Raw genomic sequence first — 19,458 nt, forward strand, 5'->3', positions numbered from 1 at the left:
AGACATGTACATAGCAATCTGGGTGATGCCAATCAGAGGGTGTACGTGGCTTTGAGTTGATAGATATTGAATCCATTCAAGTCAAGAGCAAGGTACTTTCTCTCTGGTTCTAACAAACTGGATGATGTAGGTCTGGAGTGCTCTGTTCTACCCGCTCCTCACTGGGGCCAAGACGGATTGTGGGGCAGGCAGAGGCCTGAGGCTAGCCTGTGAGCTCCTTGATCCCACCAACACCCAAACCCAATGAATGTAACCGAGCCCCTCCCGTCAGGTCCATGTGGATCCAGAGCAGCCCTCCAGAGATTTGAGGCTGCCAATCTTCACGAGGGCAGCCAGCCTGGTCTGTGGGGCTCCTTCATCTCCGGCCTGGGTGATCCATCAATCAATCCTCTCTCCCTGTTGCTTGCTTGGAAGAAGCCCTGTGTCCATGATAGAGGTGAAGTCACGTGGCTGTAAGACACACCACGAATCCAAGTCCTAACGCCACCAACGCTCCCACCCAATAGCCAGCTCCTGCTTGTGGGACAGGGCAGGCAACTGTTTCCCAAGGCAGATAGGGGAGCAGCAGGGGCCCAAGCCCTGGAATGAGTTTTGAGGGAAACCGCCCAACCCCACCCATCTGGGGAAGTTGCCTCCCTCACATGCCACCACCCTGCCAGGAGACTCCGGACTCAGAACCACAGGGTGATGACACATTTATTTACAATTTGGACCGAAAAAAGGCATACAGGCATTGTGTAATTAAAAACAATAGTGATGAGGATTAAAAAAGAGAGAAATCGATACTGACTGATCCCTCAGAGGAGTCATTGCCCCACTCCCACTCCCTCCCCCACAAAAAAAACAAACCAACCTCTTGGGGGGGGGGCGGGGAATTCAAGGTTGAATGAATGACTTCAAAATCATTCTTTATGCTTGGGTTCCCTCTCTTTGATGGGATCTTGGTGGACACTGCTTGGCACTGCCGGTCACCAAGAGACCAGTGAGCAGCTCACTGGCTGGACTGATGGAGCTGGTGAGGGCTGCTGGGAGACTGGGGGTGTAGCTAGCCCCCCTGCAGCGGGAGCTGTGTCTCGTGATGGGAGTCCCACTTACCCGCTCACCCAGAGTGGGTTTGGTCTTGGACCACGAACGGTTTTGACGTGGGGGTGGGACAGGGTGGGGTGGAGCAGCCCTGTCCTAACTGCCCAGAGCCTGGGCCCCTGACCAGCCCTAGGGCCTCGGGCAGGCCCCGCAGCACTTACCTCCCCTTTCTCCTCACAGTGCTTTCTTTTCTGGGAGTCCTGGAGAGGCGGCTGTGTGTGTGTGTGTGTGTGTGTGTGTGTGTGTGAGAGTGTGGACATGGAGGGAGGCCCGGGACCCCACACAGAGAAGGCCCTCCCTGCCCACAAAAGGAGGGGCCTGTTTCCAGCACATGCTGGGGAGAGGAGCAGCCTCCTGCAGATCGGTGCAATCCCGACGGGGCGGCTGCAGTCCCCCTCCGCAGACAGACTCGGCCCTGGTTCCAGGTTCCTTGGTGCAGTGCTGGGGGCCAGGCTACCGCAAGTCTCTTCTCTTCCTCCTGGCTGGGTACAGCACCCTCCTGATGCTCTGTGCCAGGGTGGTTCGAGCTTGCTCTTTTGGCTGAAGCCCTCTCGGGCACAGGTGGCGGAGGCTGGTTGGCACTAAGCACACAGGTCTGGGCCGCGCGCTGTGCTCTATCCTGGACTCAGTGGTGAAGGCCCGCCGGCAGGGGCACGGCCCCAGGAGGGCCTCCCGGCACCTCCTCTTCCAGGTCATCATGGGGTGGCCAGCAGCTCTGAGGAACTGAGGTGGAGCCAGTGACCAAAACCCAGCATCACGGTGAATTTATCCATCCTGGATCCACTTGTCCAAAATAAAACACTTAGGGGGGAAAAAAAACCCCAAAAGCTCAAACCCAAAACAAACCTGAATAAACAGGTTCAAGAGTTCCTGCTGGAAGGAACTTTTTTAGCATGGAAGAAAAAAAAAAGGTGTGGGGGGAACCCACCAAAAAAGTCATCCCCCATAGAACTGGAATATGATGATGAAGGAAAATGCAGGATTATCTACAGGTCGCCCCTCCCCGCGCAGCCCCAGATCCAGGAACACCGTGCCAGGAGTCACATTCCAAATGAGCAGGAGTTACTTTTATTTTGTGTGCCTGCGGGTCCCCACGCAGGGTGGCTTTCCTGTCCGAGGACAGAGTGGGCCTGGCCATGGTCCACCCTGGTTAGTCAGTCGATCTTCACGGCGGCGTAGATCTTGCGCACAAACATGTAGGCAGCGTAGAAGCCGATGGTGCCCGTGAGCAGCCAGAAAGACAGGACCATGAGAGCCGTGTAGCCAAAGTAGAGGAGGGAGGGGATGAACTCGACGATGTCCAGCTGGGTCACAAGGGGGGGCAAGAAGACGGGTGGACGCTTAGTGCCAGCCGACCCCAGCAACGTGACCCGCCACCCCAATGATGTAGTGGCAGCACTAAGGCCAGTGAACGCTGCTCACAGCTCTGGCACACTTGTACGTGTACCAGGACTGCCTCGTGTGTGTGTGTGTGTGTGTGTGTGTGTGTGTGTGTGTGTGTGTGTGTGTCCAACAATGGAAGGTTACTATTCTGTTGAACTGCTGGAGCACAGGGGTTCACCATCACCCAGCTACACAGCTAGGGTGCTGGGATTTGAACTTGGGTCTAAAGAGCGAGAAGCCCAAGGCCCAATGCCACTACCTCCAGTGGTAGGCAGAGTCTTCCTAGGGCAGAGATAAGCCTGGGTAGCAGTGGCCGCAGTGGTGCCCCTTCTTGGGCCTGAGGATTAAGGAGTGGACTGCTGTGAGGCCAGAGCAGTAGGCAGGGTTGAGGATGGTGCCAGGGGCCCAGCTGGAGGCCAGCAAGCCAGCTCGGCCTACAGCCTCTCCTCCAGAGACTCTCCCGTCACCTCCATTCACATCTGACCCCGTGCTCTGAACACACTCACATTCTAGACTGTTCTAACAGGTCTGTCCCAGGGTCCTGGGAGGCCAGGACCCCAGAAGACAATTCACACTGGGGGCGAACACTGTGTGTGGTCAACCCATTCTTAGAAACATTCTCATGGCTGGAGAGGGAGGGGCAGGGTGGTGGTTAAAAGGGGCCAGGAGGTAGAGCTGGAAAGGCCCTAGGCCTCCTGCAGGCCAAAGACCTCATTTCACAGAAGGGGTCAGGAGGGGTTCTGAGCGTCAGAGAGGCTGAGTGGGGCTGAAGGGAAGAAGGACCAGAGGGTATGATATGCTCGCTCTAGGGGGTCAGTGGAGGACAACAGTGGCTGGTTCCTGTCTTACCTCTTCCAGGTTCTTTGTTTGGGGGACCCCACTCCCTACCCAGTGGTTCTGTTGGGACTGTCAATCCTCGAGCCAGGCTGACGCTAGCCAAGCAGGACACATCATCTGAGGGGTCTTGGCAAACAGTGGAGGGGGCATGTGACTCCAGTAAAGCCCTGAGGCTGACCAAACCCAAATCCAACTCACTGCCATCCAGCCGATGCAAACTCAGAGAGGCCCTAGGGGAGAGGGGAGAGCTGTCCATGTGGGTTCCCAAGACTGCCTCATCCTTCTCCTGAGGAATGGCTGGTGGTTTGGAGCCACTGAACTCGAGGGTCACAGCTCAACTCACAACCACAGCCCCAGGGCTGCCTGAGGCTGACACCTGACAGTAAAGGCGAGCCCTGCTCGAGGGCGCCCTCTGGTCCCCATGTAGAGAGAGATGCCGGCAGAATGAAGCCAACCAAGCAAACACCAGGCACAGAGCCCCGCTTTCATTTGACACACTTGGGGAGGGCCGGCTGTCCAGCTGCCAGCTGGCCTCCTGGATGCAGGGGAAGCCCTCCTGCCCTCTCCTAGCACGGCCGGAACAGGAAGCCTGAGCTCCCATCCTTAGGTTCTAGAGACAATTAATTGTAGTCTTGTCTTTAAGTCCTCTCACCAACTGTCTTTATGCTGTCATTTTCCTGTTCTTGCCTATCTTCTTTGGGGGAATGCGGGATCTTTCTTCCGACTCTTTCCCAGCCCTGCCTTCCTGGTGAGGTGACACATGAATGCACCACGTAGTGTGTGTGTGTGTGTGTGTGTGTGTGTGTGTGTGTGTGTGCATGTACTGTTTTTCTCCTGCAGGCTCTTGTCTCCCAGACAAGGGAGACTCTCAGAGAGACTCTCTCCTTTCCCCGAAGGTCCCGACTCCAGAGCAGCAGCAGTTCTATCATGGTTCTGCCCTCCCCTCTCTTGGCAAGACAGTAAGACCCAGACATCTGATCCCTGCCTCCCCCTGCCCCCCAGCACCCTCCTGGCCTGAGAGGGAAAAGGAGCTCCCCTAAGGAGAGCAGTACCTTATTAACGAAATAAAAGATGGCGTAGACCAGGACGTAGAACGCAGATCCCCCAGAGACCAGGAAGTTCCTCCACCACCAGCGGTAATCCTGCGAAGGAACCAGGGACAGAGTGACACCACATCTCCCGCAGACCCACCGCCTGAGGGTCACAGGTGCCTGCAAGCTCACGCTCACAACGCTGGGGGAGAAGAGGTCGGAGGGTGATGGGAACACTTTCTCTCTGCTGTGATAGTGGTTATACCAGGACCGTGGGTTACAAGGAGGTAACTTTTGCAATTCCAGCCTGGCACTTCCTATGTGCTGTGCAGGCCAGCTCACGGGACCCTTGAGCACCCCCTCAGGCAGGTCCTATTCCTGCCTGGGTGAGCCAGGACTCTGGGCTTGGCAGCTCGTTCCAGAGCCCAGGTTTACCTTGCCCTTCCAAGAGCTGGTCACCAGAGGGAGGACGGGTCACTCGGCTGCATGGACCTGTTGAAAAAGCTACTACTGGGGTGGACTCACAACTGACAAGCCAGCTGTCCTCTCACCAAGCTGTGGTGGCCACTTTGCTATGCGCTGAGCTGGGTGTCACCAAGTCCAGTGTGGGCTCTGTGGGGCCAAGTCACTTACTGAGTCAAGACCTCAGGGCCAGGAAGAGGCCCGGTGTGTGCGTGAGTGTGCGCATCCCTACTGCAAACCCAGACTAGCCTCTTCATGAGCTGATCGGGGTGGCCCGGCCTCACCTCTGCACACAGCTGGAAGTAGACCATGACGATGCTGATCTGGGAGCAGGACACCACCAGGATGATGAAGACGAGGAACAGGAAGCCAAAGAGGTAATAGAACTGGTTCTCCCAGATGGCCTGCGGGTGGACAGACCACAGCTGGCCTTCAGGGGTTGGCCCCCACACCCCACCTGGGCTCAGGAAAGGCGCCCTTTGGAACTCAGCAGGGCAGGGACGGGGACACTGTCCTGATCCCATCACACACTACGCTGCGGCAGTCAGGCTGGCGTGACTCTGGGAAGGCCTCCTGGGACAGGAGGGCCGTCCGCACTTCTGCAGCCACTAACCAGCACCTCTCACATGAGGCGGTTCAGCCTCACGGTGACCCTGGGAAGCAAGGGCCACCCCCACGCCCCCATTTTCCTCAGAGTTTTAAAGCAAGTAACTGAGGTGCAAACAGCTAGGGGTTCAGGACGAATCCTGGGGGTGACTCACACTGCAGTTTCACTGACGTGGTCTTTTCGCCAACCCCCACCCCGAGCCTCAAACACCTCCCCCAGTGCCCCTACCAGCTCATTTGACCTTCAAAGCCACCCAGACAGGCAGGATTCTTACTCCCATTCAGGATGAAGGTGAGACCCCAGGACTCACACTGAAGATGAAGAAGAGCTCGATGAACATGGCTCCGAAGGGCAGGATCCCGGCCATGAGGATGCTGCAGTGGGAGGGAGGGTGACGCTGCAGGGAGACCGCCAGGCCAGCACCAGGGTCAAGAGCTAACTCGAGAGGGCATGCGAGAGTGCCCTCTTTTGGCAGCAGTTTGGAGCATAGTAACCCCTTGAGAGGGAGCAAGTGTGGGGATCATTCTCCCCATTATAAAGAGGTACGGATAGATGAGGTGATGTGCCTAACTTTTAATTTTAAGTGCTGCACTTGACCTGTCTCACACCCCTCCCACTCCCCTTCCTGGCCTGGGTCCTCGGCCGACACCAAGGCTGCTGCGGCTGCTGCTCACCAGCTCGGAGTGAGCGGAAGCTAAGCCCTAAGGCGGCAGCAGGTCTGCCAGATACCAGAGAGTTGGGGTTGGGACTGGGGGAACAGCTCAGGGACACCTGCGCAGATGAACTCACCCCACAAACCGGTTCATGTACCACCGCTGCTCGGGGATCTGCCGGGGGATCTGGTTGGTGCGCACGGGGTTGTCATATGGCTGCTTGCGGAAGCCGAAATAGTAGCCCAGGTAGACGAGGGGCAGGGAGATCCCAAACCACATGCAGAGCAGAGCCACCATGGTCGGGAAGGGCACCTGGGGACACAGGGCCCACAAGGCCCCCATAAGGCCCAGGGGCAGGTTTCTGACGGGCCGCCACGCACACAGGGCCTGAGGACACAGCTGCCCTTGGGCCCCAGGGCAGCTGGGGTGTCCCAGAGAAGGAGCTTGGCCCCAAGACAGTGTGGGAAGAGCAGGGAAGGAGGAGAGATCTGGGAAAATGAAGGGAGGTGGGAGGACATCGTAGACGTATATGCACACGGTGAGTGTTGTTCCTACACTCGGGCTGGACCATCACAGAGCGGGGCCCCTGGGAACTCACTTCCCCAGACGAGAAATCTTTATGGGAGCGGACAGTCTCCCCTCTGCTTGGTAAAGCACACAGTACTTCCTCAGTGGAGGGTGGGAGGTTCAGACCAACTCCCATTTCCCTCTTTACTCTCTCTCACAGTGGTCACAAGACATGTGCAGAAAGGACTTCTTGTCTCCAACATGTATGACACAGTGCTTTTATCGAGGCCCGGCACCCCCATTCCCACCCCCACCCATGTGAGTTACGCGTTGACATTACTTGATGGTTTTAAAGTTACAGTTCCCGCTGTACATGTATCTGTGGACAGGGAAAAGATGGAAAGAGTACACATTACAGACTGAGTACTTATCCCTTGGCAGTTGGATTACTCAGGATTTGTCTTCTCTAACTTCTCCACGGTTTCTACAATGAGTGTGTAGTTCTCAACCTCTGCTGGCTGCCTGGCCTGGGAGGCTGCCCGGGGCCTCATAAAGGGCACCTGCAGGGAGGGCGGCTGGCCATGGCAACTCCGGCTCCATGAGAAGACACCGCCTGACCAGTCAGCCAGGCTCAGCCTCCACTTGCTGAGGCCTAGGCAGCGGCTACCAATGGACTGGGCCTGGCAGAACCTCCCCTTCCTCTCCGGCCGCACCTCCAGGGCTGCAGCTGGGAGTGATGCCGTTTGGGGCCACTAGCTGATTATACGCACACCCAGTCACCTCCCTCAGTTGAGAACAAAGGGAAATTCCCCAGTTGGCCCCTGGACAGTGAAAAACCTCCCTTTAGAGAAGCGAGCATTGGTCCAGAGGAGGCCACAGGAAGGCCAGGGTCAGGACAGGGCAGATGGATGGGCAGGGCTGGGGAAACCCCAGTGAGCTCCAGGGGATGGGAACAGAGCTCTGGGGCTCAGAAACGGGAAGGCGAGTGGCAGGAAGTAGGGCTGAGCCCAGCTGCCAGCCGTGGGATGGGGAGACACTCACCGCTCCCGACGAGTGCTTTCCCCAGATGAAGCAGTTCAGCACGAAGCAGATGCCGAACACAACCCCAGGATACAACGTTGCTGTCTGGAAGCAGGGGCGCAGGCTGGGAGCGGCATCCTAGACCACAGCTTCTCACACCATCCCCACCATCCCCCCAAGCCCTTCAGTACTCAGCTCATCTCTTTCCTTCGAGAAAGCCTTTCCTGAACTTCCACATGGGGGCCTCCGGCTTTGTGCCCTCAGCCCATCTGTAATGCGGTTTGGTTCCCTGGTCAGAGCCAGCCCCATGGCCGCTAGGCTGCGCTCCCTGGGAGAAGCAGGGCCTGACTGCCTCCCGGCTGCCCGTCCAGCAATGCGAACACACTGGACACTCAGTACAGGAGTGACAGACTACCTTAGACAACATCTACAAGGGGCTTCAAAGAGTTTGAGGGTAGAGGGCTCGGGGGACTGGAATGAGAAGACAGCAGGCCTCAGCCCCACTCCAGAGCCTCTGGGTTGCAACAGCAACATCACAGAGGCTAGGCTCTGAGTCCTGGGAGAGCAGATGCTGGACTCCACACCTCTCGTCTCCCAGAAGCTCGAGATGGGATGACTGCTCCTCGTTTCTACACTGAGGCCCAGAAATACTCCTTTATGTCACCGCTAGGGGCGGACCGGGAGGTCTGGCCCAGGTGGCCTGACACCAGTACCTCAGTTCTCTGCCCACTTACTCAAGACTCTTTGGGCTAGATCTAGGCATGTAGAAGCAGCATTCGTGACACGGAATTGAGGCTCCTTCCTGCCACCCTGAGGCCCCCAGGCTACAGAGCGTGGTGACTGAGATGCCATAACCTGGCACTCCACCTCCACTGCTGGGGTCACTGTGTTTGTGCCCCACACCCCAGGGCCTTCAGCATTGAGTGCCAGCGCTGTGCCAAGAGCCTTATGTGCACCTCTCTTTCCACCTGTGCAACAACCCTGAGAGCTAACCCCACTGGGCAGATGGGGAAACAGGCCCAGGGCTGTGCGAGACAAAGAAACAAACGGGTTAGGACACTCACGCAGAAAGCGCCCTTCTTCCACCGGTGGCCTTTCAGCGTACGGTACAGACGGCCAGCGGAGAAGCCACCGAACACCCTGTGGGGAAAGAGCAGCAAGCCGCAGCAGGGGTGGGTTAGTCAGGGCTGGGGTGGGTGGGGGGGTGGCGGGCCTCAGCCACCCCCCAGCACTCAGACCTACCCCATGAACATGAAGAGGAAGCAGGCGGTGGTCATGAGAGCTCCCCGGCTGGAGGGTGACAGCATGCCCAGCATGGCCACAACTGCAGAGGGCGCGAGAGGGCAGGGTCAGGGCTGCCCGCCGCCCCCACCACCCACTCTCACTGGAGATCTTCGGCCTTCTCCCTTGGGTACTTCCCTGCCACGCACGGAGAAGGTGGGGGTCTTTGTGGGGCTCAGAGGGTTGCAGCAGCTCCGAGGCCCTGGCCGGCCCGCAGGGCAGTTGTGACACAGCATGTTTGGGGCTAAGGGCCTTGGAGATGCTGGCTTACTGACCACCTGTCTCCCTGCCAGTGAGAGGGCCATCTCCCCCGGTTTCCAGACCAGGAAACGAAGGCCCTGGGTGAAGGGCTGGCCTGAGGTCACAGGGCTGAGAGGGACACCGAGGCAGACGGACTCCACAGCCAACTAAAACCATGAGAAAGGAGCCTGTTTAGGTCCTCCCCCTGGCACTGACCAGCCAAAAGTGACCTTTGGGCAGGTCACTTAACTTTGTTCCAGTGCCATTCCTGACTGCTGAGTCGCAACAGAAGGCCCCTCAGAGAGCCGAGATGTGAGCCTCAGGGACTGAGTGGCCATGGCGGACACTGCACACAGGACTGGCCTGGGAGGCCAAGAGGACCGAGCCTTCGTCCTCAGCTGGGCGTCCGCCCTGCTCTCCCTGAGGTACTGTCCCTGCTGCCCCAGCGCACTCACAGATGACGATGAGGATCATACAGAAGAGCTGTATGCCCGAGCCCAGCAGGGAGCTGAGGATCATGGGATACTGCGGGGGCCGGAAGACGTCGCCGTGCACCAGCTTCCACCCCGACTCCTCCATCGTGTCCTCCTGCAGGCCAGGGAGAGAGTGACAGGGGCCCGCAGGGACCAGCCCCCAAAGACCCATGCCCCCTGCAGGCTGAGCATCCCTCAGGGGCTCACCAGTCCCTTCTTGGCACAATCTGAAAACACAGGGGTGTCAGTGACGGGAGAGAGTGCTCCTCAAAAGAGCACCACAGGGGACAGGAAGGGACAGCCAGGATGGCCAGGGTTCAGCAGGAGAAATCACCCCCAAACTCTAGCTCTAAAGCCCAGAGAGGCTGCATTGCCACACACGGGGGTTGGACAGCAGAAACAGGTGCTCTGGCTTGTATGAGTTAAAAGGAAAAAAGTAAAATCGATTTTTAGTTTCTTAATATGATTTTCAATGAACAAAAATGAGTAAATAATGCTGCCAGACAAACTTCTAAAAATACAGAAAGGTGTGAGGAAGAGACTAGTATCTGATGATGTCACCCCCTGGTGGTGTAGTAGGTTATGTGCTGGGCTGCTAATGCCAAGGTCAGCAGTTCAAAACCACCAGCCTCTCAGGGAGAGAAAGACGAGGCTTTCTGCTCCCATAGGATTTGCAGTCATGGAAACGCACAGGGGTGGTTCAGCTCTGTTTGGGAGGGTCATTATGAGTCAGAATCGACTCCAGGGTGAGGAACTTTGTTCCTGGGTCTCCGCGCTGTGACGTGTGCATAGGCGGCACGGACGTGTCCCTCGGGCACACGCTGCGTTGACTGTGCATCTGTCACTCTCAGTGGCACTCTCAGCTGGGCTGTGGGCATTTCCTGAACAGCCAGTGTTCAAGTCTACACAACCTTCCCGGTGGGGCTAAGTCATAATTTAACTTCTCTGCAGGTGGGGCAAAACGGCTCTACCTGACTTCTCTCAATTATAAACAAAGCTGCGGTAAACATCTGTGGATTAAGTGCCAGGCGTGACTCAGGATTCCGAGGAAAATTCGACTAGAATAATTATCCTTTCATGGGAAGCTCCTATTTTACAGTTCTTTCATGAACTGCCAATTGCCATTCAGAAAATGGTCCATGCTTTCGCGGGTGGTATGTGAAGGAGCTTGTCTCCTGGCCAACGATTCACATGGAAACGATTCACAGTGCTACTTTGCTAGCCAGCCCCTTACCCCCCCTCACTGATTCTGCCCTCTGCCTCCTGGTCCCTCCCTCCCCAGCCAAGACCTCGTACAATGTCATCCTCCTTGTTGTAGTTGGCAATGTCCTTGCGGAGGGTCCGGATGATGATCATGCTCAGGATGCCTGAAACAGACGGGTGAGCAGCAGTCATGAGCATGACCAGCCTTGTCGCCTGGCATGGTGTGGCTTCCTCCAGCAGAAGCTGGCAGTGCAGGGTCTCAGGTCCAGGGAGGGGACCCCCAGGGAGGGGGATGAAAAGCAGCTGGGCAAGGACACTCCTCATGCTCCAGGAAGCGCAGCCCCAGCTTCTCCACTCCAGTCCCATCTTCCCCTAGTTCTGGCGACTTGTTGGTTTTCTTTTCGTTAGCTCTTCAGGAAGCCCCTGGATCCCAGCCATTCACTACCTTTGTCTGCATACCCCTCCCTGCCCTGGCTAATCCTCATGCTTCCGCATGCTGACTGGCAGCTCCCCCTCTCGACAGCCCTAGCGGCTCAGAGGCCCCTTCTCTGTATGTCCATGGCCCTGGGTCCCTCTCGAGGCTCTCTGATCTGGAGCTAACGGTGCCACTGCTTCTAGGTTTAGCTCATGGAGCTTCAAGGACTGAGATGTTGCAGCGTGAAGTCCTTGACCAAGCAGCTGCTCCCGCTGGAACACTTCACCAACAGGAGCTAACATGGCCTCGAGCAGGGTTGGCACGATCGCCTCGGACAACCCAGCCAGCGCAAGCCAGCAGGCCACGGCAGTGGCCGTAGCGGCAAGGTCCGTGGCTCAAACCCACCAGGCGCTCCCAGGGAGGAGAAGGAGGCTGGCTGTCTGCGCTCGTGAAGCTTGACAGGCTTAGCTGGAAACCGTGTGGTAGAGTGGCGACAGGCTGGAACTGCCTCGATGGCAGCCAACCACGCTCTCCTGCCTTCTCATTTGATGGTGAAATGAGTCACTTCACTCACCTCTGCCCACCACCCTCACCAGCCGCTTCCTGCTCAGCCTGGCCGGCTGCAGAGCAGGGTTCTCCCTGGGTCTCTGAATGATGGACCTCCTCCCCCCACAGCCGTTCTCTAAAGGAGCCGTTGCCCACGCTTCCCCTTGGCCACAGCGCTTGGCTTCAGTGGGAACCCCACTGCTCATCTGCTGTTTGTGTCAGGAGCCCCCTCCCCTCCCACCACTAGAACAGAGCCCAGGAGGGCAGACCGTGGGCGGGGCTGGCTAGACACCTGGGCATGGCAGCAAAAGGACCTTGGCTGAATCCATCATAGAAAGGACAGAGGGAGCTTCAAAACATTCATGGACAAAGGGAACAGAGAGAGAGAACAGAATTTCCCCATGAACTTGTGGACAGCCCCTTGGATTTGACTTCCTGTGGTGAGCGCTCCAAAGCAGACAGCACCTGTAGCTCTGTCCACCTGATGCCTGGGGTGCCCCACACTGGCCCTGAAAACGCCGCAGCAGCCCCCACCCCCTGCAGACTCCTGAGACCACTCACCCGACAGGAAGAAGACCACCACCACGGAGTTGATGATGGAAAACCAGTGGATCTGCACGTCACTCATGGTCAGGTAAGTGTCCCATCGAGAGGCCCACTTGATGTCGCTTTCCTGGGTGGGGGAGGGAGTACTTAGCTCCTGGTCAGGCCCAAGCCCTCCTCCCTGTCCCTGCTCCGGGTCGCTCACCTCCCAGTGTACAGAGTAGGTGAAGAAGAGCCGATTCTCCTTGCTGGGGTCAATTTCTTGGGGTGAGGAGTTGGTCCCCTCGGGGAGGGTGCATGAGCTCTTGTCATCTGTTTTGAGGTCTGTGAGAGACAGAGACTCAGTCTTGTCCTGAGGGGGCTGCAGCTGCCGGGAACCAGGCCTTCGGGGCCCAGGGGAGGTAGGGACAGCTGGTGACATTGGCTCCCCAGAGCCCTGGCCTCTCAGTCTTTCTCCACTGCACCCACCCGTTTCTCCACTCCGCCAGCACCCCACAGAGCACACAGCGCTGCCTCACCCCGCCCCACCACGTGCATCCTTCACTCAGTCAGTCCTCCTGGCATGTTAGCGATTCAGTCCTGAAGATGCCGCCTTCCTTCCTTCACCCACCTCCTCACCTGTCCCTCAGGTCATTCATTCAACCCGAGGGCTGAGAAGAGGCATGTTTTACGTGTCAGGTGAAGCGCCCTGGTGGCGCTGTCCTGTAAGCATCAGTCTGCTAGCCGCAAGTTCAAGCCCACCTGTGGTTCGGGGGAGCAGGGGAGGGGGTCCTGCTCCAAGCAGTGGTCTCGCCTCGGAAACCCTGCCCAGGGTGGCTCTGAGGCGGGAGTAACTGGAGGGCTGTGGCTGCGCCAGGCCCCGTGCTGGGTACTGGCCATGGTTTCCAGGCTTCAAGAGCAGATGCTGCCAAGGCCCCACGTTCAGACAAGCACAGTCTGCCCATGTAACTGCCCCGGGGCGGGAGGGGGTTGGTCTACATCCTACACTAGGGTCTGTCTAAGACTGTATCTGAAACGCACTTCCAGAGCATTCAGAAAACCACCAGGTGGACCAGAGGCCAGGCCCTGTGGTGGGGGAGGGGGGATGAGAGGATGCTGAAACCAGGTCTGGGCAGGCCTCACCAGGGCTGGCCTAGGCTCTCAAGTTCTCTCCCTGCTGACTGGGCCCATCCTTCACCCAGCAGAGGGAGCAGAACAGAAGAAGCTGCAGCCCTGCCCTCGGCCGGGTTACAGCCCCTCTGAGTCTCTGGGTCCTCCTCGGTAGCCAGCAGGCTTGCCTCCTGGGAGGTCGCTGGGAGGTGGTTAAGAATGGTGAGGTGTGCACCCCTGGGCATGACAAATGTCAGCCCTCCCACCCCTCTGGAATGGGAATGAGGTGGCCCTGGCTCAGGCAGGCCAAAGGCCATACCCAGGCCCATCAGTCTAGAGGGCATTTCAGGAGCCAGGGGTGAGGAGCCCCTGGGTGTGGAAGCCCAGCCCGTCCAGCCCTGCCCCTCTGGCCAGACCTCCCCACTCACCCTCCAGCCTGATGCTCTGGGGAATCACCTCGAAGCGGACGACGCGGTACATGTGCTCCTGGTCCTCCTCCACGTCCTCCCGGTGGTAGTAAAGGATGAACGAGAGGTGATTGTGCAGATAGATCTGGAAGAGAGCAATGCAGACCGGGGCTAGGAGCCCAGACCCAGGCGCCCCGCCCACACTCAGCTGCTCCCACCTTCCAGGGCACTGCTCTTTCTCCCCGTGCCGTCTCCAACCCTCACCTAGGCATTCGGGCCATCATTTTCTTCTCTCTCTCTCTTTCCCCCCATCATTTTCTAAGCTGCACTAATCCACCTGCCCCAGGATCAGTCCCTGCTCTCTCCCTGTTCACAGCACTCACCCCGCTGGAATGGGACCCGACTCCACTCAGGTCAAGTCTCCCTGTTTTCTGCCCCTGCCCACTTCAGGGGCAGTCTAAGCACACAGCGTGCCCTTTCTGGAATTCTCTGGGGAAAGGTAAGTGGGACCAAGATTCGGGCCTCATTCTGCCAATGCTCTTTCCAGTCAGGGAAGAAGCCTTCAGGATGGGGTTGTACCCCAAAAGAAACACCCCTGCCCTTCAGTCCGAGTGGGCGCTATGAGTTCAGATCATGAGAAAGCTGGGCAGAGAGACCTGCCTCCGTAAGCCTACTTCTCAGGGCTGTGCCGTGAGAATGGGGCCCTGCTGACCGAGTGCTTACACACTGTGCCACGACAACCCAGAGGGCAGCAGTGTGGCAGCACCAGAAAGAGGAGGCTTTCTACTCCTGTGCAGATTCCGCCTGGGAGACCCACGGAGCTGCTCCTAGCCCGCCCTACAGGGCTACTGTGCGCCTGCTGGGACACGAGGGCAGTGGGTGCGGTTCGGAGTGTCTGGTGCTAGAAGGAAGCAACCCCGGCGCCGAGGCTGAAGGGACTGGCGGCAAACCTAAAGGCTGGCGCCGGAACATGGATATGGCAGTGAAGTCTCTCTGCAGAGACTTCAGCCTGAGAAACCCTCGGGGCAGTCCTACCCTGTCCTGTCCATCGGGGGCCACAAGGCTACTCAGTGGACATCTACTTGATGGCAATGGCTTGAGTGTGTGCTACAGTGGGCCCAGAGGGACGCTTTGCTGCTCTCTGTACACCCCCATGGGGCACAGATGGCTGGCACTGCGTTTCACAGTTGAGGACAGGGAGGCTCACAGAGGGGAAGCTGCAGGCGCAGGCAGGCATGATCCAACCCAGGGGCCCACAGGTCATGACTACGATGTAGCCCTCTCCTAAGAAATGATGAAATCCCACTTTTTTGTGTGGGGGAAGGGATTGCCTTTAATCTTCTAACATGGAGTCTGACCTTGGAGGGATGCTGTCTCCCCTCCTGGCAGGGCCCCCAAAATCCCCGGCCACGCACAGCGCAGATACTCCACCTTGTTGACGTCCGTGAAGCCCAGCCGGTAGCCATGCTCAAATTGCACGTCCTTCTCCTTCTTCTTGTCCTCGCTGTCACGGCTGGAGTAGAGCTCCAGGCGGGTGGCCACAGGCAGGTTGTCGGCAATGCTGGAAACCAATGCCATGCTCAGTGCTTCTGGAGGGCCTCTCTCAAGTGTGCCATCGCCCGCACCAACCTCCACCCCCAAGCCGATGGCAGCAGGGCGCAGAGGCCCACTTACAGGTGGACATAGTAGTCCTCTGTGATCCGCTCAGCCACCAGCCGGCTCTGCTCCACGGTCAGCGTCATGGGTTTGTTGGCCGGGCTGCACAGAACCTCACACTTCTTCTCACTATTCATGAGAACCTGGAAAGGGGTGTTGACAATCCGGTCCCCTCTCAGCACCTCTCCTGCCGTAAGAGAGACAGACAGAGCTCAGAGCTTCAGCCCTGAGGTTGCTGAGGTCAGTAGAGTCACACATAGAACCACAGGCAAATATGGATGTCCAGGGCCTTCAGCAGTTCCTTGGCTGGGCAGTCAAGGTTCTTCCTCATCTGGGCCAAGCCAACCGACTTCCACCTGCCCCTCTGCCTTCATGGTTAAGCACCACCAACCTCTCGGAGCTCACTGAACTCCCCGCACTGTCAGGCCTCTGGACCTATCTGTCCACACCTTGGGGTGCCCTGCTCAGCCCGAGCCCAGAAACGCCCCCTCAGCCTTCCAGCCTAGCTCCTATTTCCCTATCCCTAGGAAGCTCTCCCTGGGCTCTTCAGGACAGAGCTTGCCTCTCCTTCCTCTGAGTCTCCTCCCTAGGGAGGCAACGTCATATAGCCTTGAAGACAGTGGGCTCTGATTCCATGCCATCTGTGTTCAAATCCTAGCTCTGCCACTTACTAGCTGAGCATTCTAGGATGCGTTGATAAACTTCACTGAGCCTCAACCTCCCCATCTGTAAAATGGGGACACACGTGCCCATCTCCTGGGAAGTAAGGGGTCAGTCAGCAAGTACTCCCACTGCCAATGGTGATGGGGCTCTGCACACCAGGCTGCTCCCTGCCCCCTGCCTTGTGGAAGCTCGTTAAGGGCAGAGGCCTAGTTCTGTCTTCGGAGTCTGGTGATGGCAGGGAGCAGAGCAGGGGGGAATGGACCACCTGAGGGTTTTTGCTGAAGCATCTTTTTATTTCACAAGCTGGCCGGCCCTGGGCATGCCTGCTGCCTGGGAATAACCTGCCGCTGGGTGTGGGCATACAGGCCCTAAGCAGCAAGGGACGGCCAGCCCCCCAGCCTCACCGAGTGCACCCATGGTTCTACGGCGATGTGAAAGTGGGGCTGGCCTTCAGGTACACCTGGTCTACTCCTCGCTCGACAAGTGTGGACCCTGGATGTGCCCCTCACCGCCTAGTCCCGTCCTCCCTCCCGCCTTGCCTCCCTGATGCAGACCGGGTGTCAGCAGGAGCCTGGCCTGGAAGATGCCACGGGGAACAGACGTCACTGTGGGGTTATGCAGTCTATGGCCAAGTGCATAGGTTCCACTCTTATAAAAAAATTACCCAGCACCACCTCTGGCAATGAAAACTTTTGTCCCGTAGCCCACACTGCAGGAGAAAGCATAGGTGTCTGCTTCCGCAGCCTCCCTTTGGGAGACATTGGTCCAGTGGGGGGACAGATTGGACAAACAGCCACAACGATGAGAATACAGCCCAGAACAAGAGGCACCACGGAGTCAGAGCCAAGGAGCTGGACCTAGGAACGTGTGCCCGAGAGACAGCTGCTGAAGGGCGGGCACTCCACGAGGAGAGGGCGAACTGGGAAGATCGGGAAGAGCCTCACTAGAAGGCAGAGTCCCCGCATAGGCCCTGCAGGCGTGGGAGGGGTCTGTGGGATCCACTGAGCCGGGGAGCAAAGGAGAGGTGGGCTGCAGTGGGACCCGAGGGGCCTGTGGCTCACCCTGGAAGTGTGAACTGTACCCAGAAAGCAACAGAAGCCAGGGAAGGGCTTCCAACAAGGGCAGGGGAAGCCGTGCCCATCTGGTCACTGGAAGATCGCTCAGGCCCTTTTGTGAAGAAAGCATGGAGGCTTCAAAGAGCTGGCTGTGGGGAGCGGCCCCACGGATGGTTCTGGTGAGCAGCACGGTGAGGGTGGAGCCAAGTCTACAGAGCCAGGGGCAGAGCAGGCAGGAATCTCTGCCAAGCAGGTGAGGGGCGGGAAGCCAGGAACACTCAGGTTCTATACCAGGTAGGAGAAGCAGTGACCTTACAGGTCAGGGCTGTGGATGAATGTGTGAATGTTTACAACATCTATGGTAGGTGACAAGGCTCCCAGCTGGCCACTCGGGGGCCTCACTCAGCTGTGCCAAGTGGCAGTCCCAGCAAGTGATTCCTTGAGGGTAGACGAGACCAGCTAGGAGAGGACCAGGACAGAGGGGGTCCCGATGAAGTCTTTCCCTCCCAGACCTTTCTAGAAGTCTTGTACTTAGGTAAGCCTGCTAAGCCCAGGGATGACACAGGCGCCACTAACACATGTGCAAGGCCCTGTGCCGCAGTGATTCAGGCCACCCACTGCCATTTTACAGATGACCGAGAGACAACCGCGTGACACAGGCGCCACTAACACATGTGCAAGGCCCTGTGCCGCAGTGATTCAGGCCACCCACTGCCATTTTACAGATGACCGAGAGACAACCGCGTGCCCCTGATCACACGAGGGAGCCATGAGTGAGCTTTTTCCCCTATACCAGGCCCCACTGCCCACCTCCACTCAAGCCTGGGAGGGGAGGGAAGAACACACACACAGGGTGGAGCGGGGTGCCACCCAACGCAGGCAGGTAGCACTTCTTGACATTTGGAAACAAAGTTTAACTGGAAAGAGGCCCTCCTGGTCTGGAAATGGCTCATTTCTAATCCAGAAGTGCTCCTTGGAACTACTGCAAGCGGGGCGCGGATCCCCTCCCCTCCCCCAACTCCATGAGCCAGGACACACACAGACCCCACGCGTCATCCTGAGACTGCGTGGCACATAGGTGAAGAAACTAGAACCTTGACTTGGGTGCTGTGCTTTTACCCTAAAGCTAGATCTCTCTCCTCTGCTGAGGAGACCTGGATGCCCAAGCTGGGGATGCTTCTCAGGCATGGTGGCCGGAGCGCGGCAGGGCATGGAGAGAGGAAATGAGAGGGGGAGGGCAGGCAGCAGGCAAGCCCAGACAGCTGGTGAGAAAGCCAGCCCTGGCCCGGAAGCCAATCTCTGTTCAATACCACAGGGAAGACTCAGGCATGGGTGGCAATCGGGGGACGTGGCACCCCCGGTTTTGTTAAACTGGCTATTATGACCTACCTCCGTCTGTTCTGGCCCCCTCAGTACCTGGTCATAGACAGGCTTGTCAGCTGAGGGCCCCAGGGCTGGGAGAGCCCTTGGCGAATCTGGCCAGAGCAGACAGCCCTGCTGGGTGGGAGAGGAGAGACACTGCTTCCGTCCGTCCGTCAGGTCAGGGAGAGCACATCCATGTGTCGATCTCCAGGACGTTCCTTCCACAGCGGCAGGCACAGAGGAAGCACCAAAACTGTGTGCTGAACACATGCCTCTGAGGGCCATTTCCTTGAGGGGTCAGCTTTCACTCCTGGAGAACTGGACCTTAGAGCCTAACGGCTCCATGCATGAAAGACTGCTGCCAGGGCCTCACCTGCTATTTCAGCCAAGGTGCGGGCAGCTTACCAACAACTGCGAGGCGCGTTTGAGCAGTTTGAAACCTCCAGTTGCTCTATGGGAGGAGATGGGGTTTCTATTTCTATAAAGGGCTACAGTCTCAAACCCCCTTATTCTCTCTTTTTTTAATCATTTTATTAGGGGCTCATACAACTTTTATCACAATCCATACATACATCAATTGTGTCCAGCACATTTGTACATTCATTGCCCTCATCATTCTCAAGACATCTGCTCTCCACCTAAGCCCCTGGCATCAGCTCCTAATTTTTCCCCTCCCTCATGAACCCTTGATAATTTATAAGTTATTATTTTGTCATGTCTTGCACTGTCCGACATCTCCCTTCACCCACTTTTCTGTTGGCCACCCCCCAGGGAGTAGGTTATATGTAAATCCTTGTAATCGTTCCCCGTTTCCAACTCACCCTCCCTCCACCCTCCCAGTATCACCACTCACACCACTGGCTCTGAAAGGATCATTCGCCCTAGATTCCCTGTGTTTCCAGTTCCTATCTGTACCAGTATACATCCTCTGGTCTAGCCAGA

General features: G+C 57.6%; 1 protein-coding gene across 2 annotated transcripts in view; it reads right to left on the reverse strand.

Annotated features, from left to right (window-relative positions):
• Nucleotides 1–678: 678 nt before the first annotated feature.
• The window catches only part of TM9SF4 (transmembrane 9 superfamily member 4), a 44,107-nt gene continuing 25,327 nt past the window's right edge, over nucleotides 679–19,458 (reverse strand). Inside the window, exons 4-18 of one of the 2 annotated variants that reach the window (XM_004697912.2) lie at nucleotides 15,455–15,623; nucleotides 15,212–15,341; nucleotides 13,802–13,925; nucleotides 12,490–12,608; nucleotides 12,303–12,414; nucleotides 10,874–10,944; nucleotides 9,560–9,692; nucleotides 8,826–8,907; nucleotides 8,648–8,723; nucleotides 7,605–7,688; nucleotides 6,193–6,368; nucleotides 5,714–5,777; nucleotides 5,081–5,200; nucleotides 4,356–4,445; nucleotides 679–2,387 (exon numbers count right to left, since the gene is read on the reverse strand). In XM_004697912.2, the coding sequence (XP_004697969.1) occupies nucleotides 2,238–2,387; nucleotides 4,356–4,445; nucleotides 5,081–5,200; nucleotides 5,714–5,777; nucleotides 6,193–6,368; nucleotides 7,605–7,688; nucleotides 8,648–8,723; nucleotides 8,826–8,907; nucleotides 9,560–9,692; nucleotides 10,874–10,944; nucleotides 12,303–12,414; nucleotides 12,490–12,608; nucleotides 13,802–13,925; nucleotides 15,212–15,341; nucleotides 15,455–15,623 (1,700 nt within the window). In that variant the 3' untranslated portion in view covers nucleotides 679–2,237. The remainder of the gene's footprint in view (nucleotides 2,388–4,355; nucleotides 4,446–5,080; nucleotides 5,201–5,713; nucleotides 5,778–6,192; nucleotides 6,369–7,604; nucleotides 7,689–8,647; nucleotides 8,724–8,825; nucleotides 8,908–9,559; nucleotides 9,693–10,873; nucleotides 10,945–12,302; nucleotides 12,415–12,489; nucleotides 12,609–13,801; nucleotides 13,926–15,211; nucleotides 15,342–15,454; nucleotides 15,624–19,458) is intronic. The other variant, XM_004697913.2, reaches the window with a different exon arrangement.

The sequence above is a fragment of the Echinops telfairi genome, unplaced genomic scaffold, assembly GCF_000313985.2.
Source record: "Echinops telfairi isolate 266 unplaced genomic scaffold, ASM31398v2 ScPeMD7_5592;HRSCAF=6446, whole genome shotgun sequence".
In the NCBI taxonomy this organism is placed as follows: domain Eukaryota; kingdom Metazoa; phylum Chordata; class Mammalia; order Afrosoricida; family Tenrecidae; genus Echinops; species Echinops telfairi.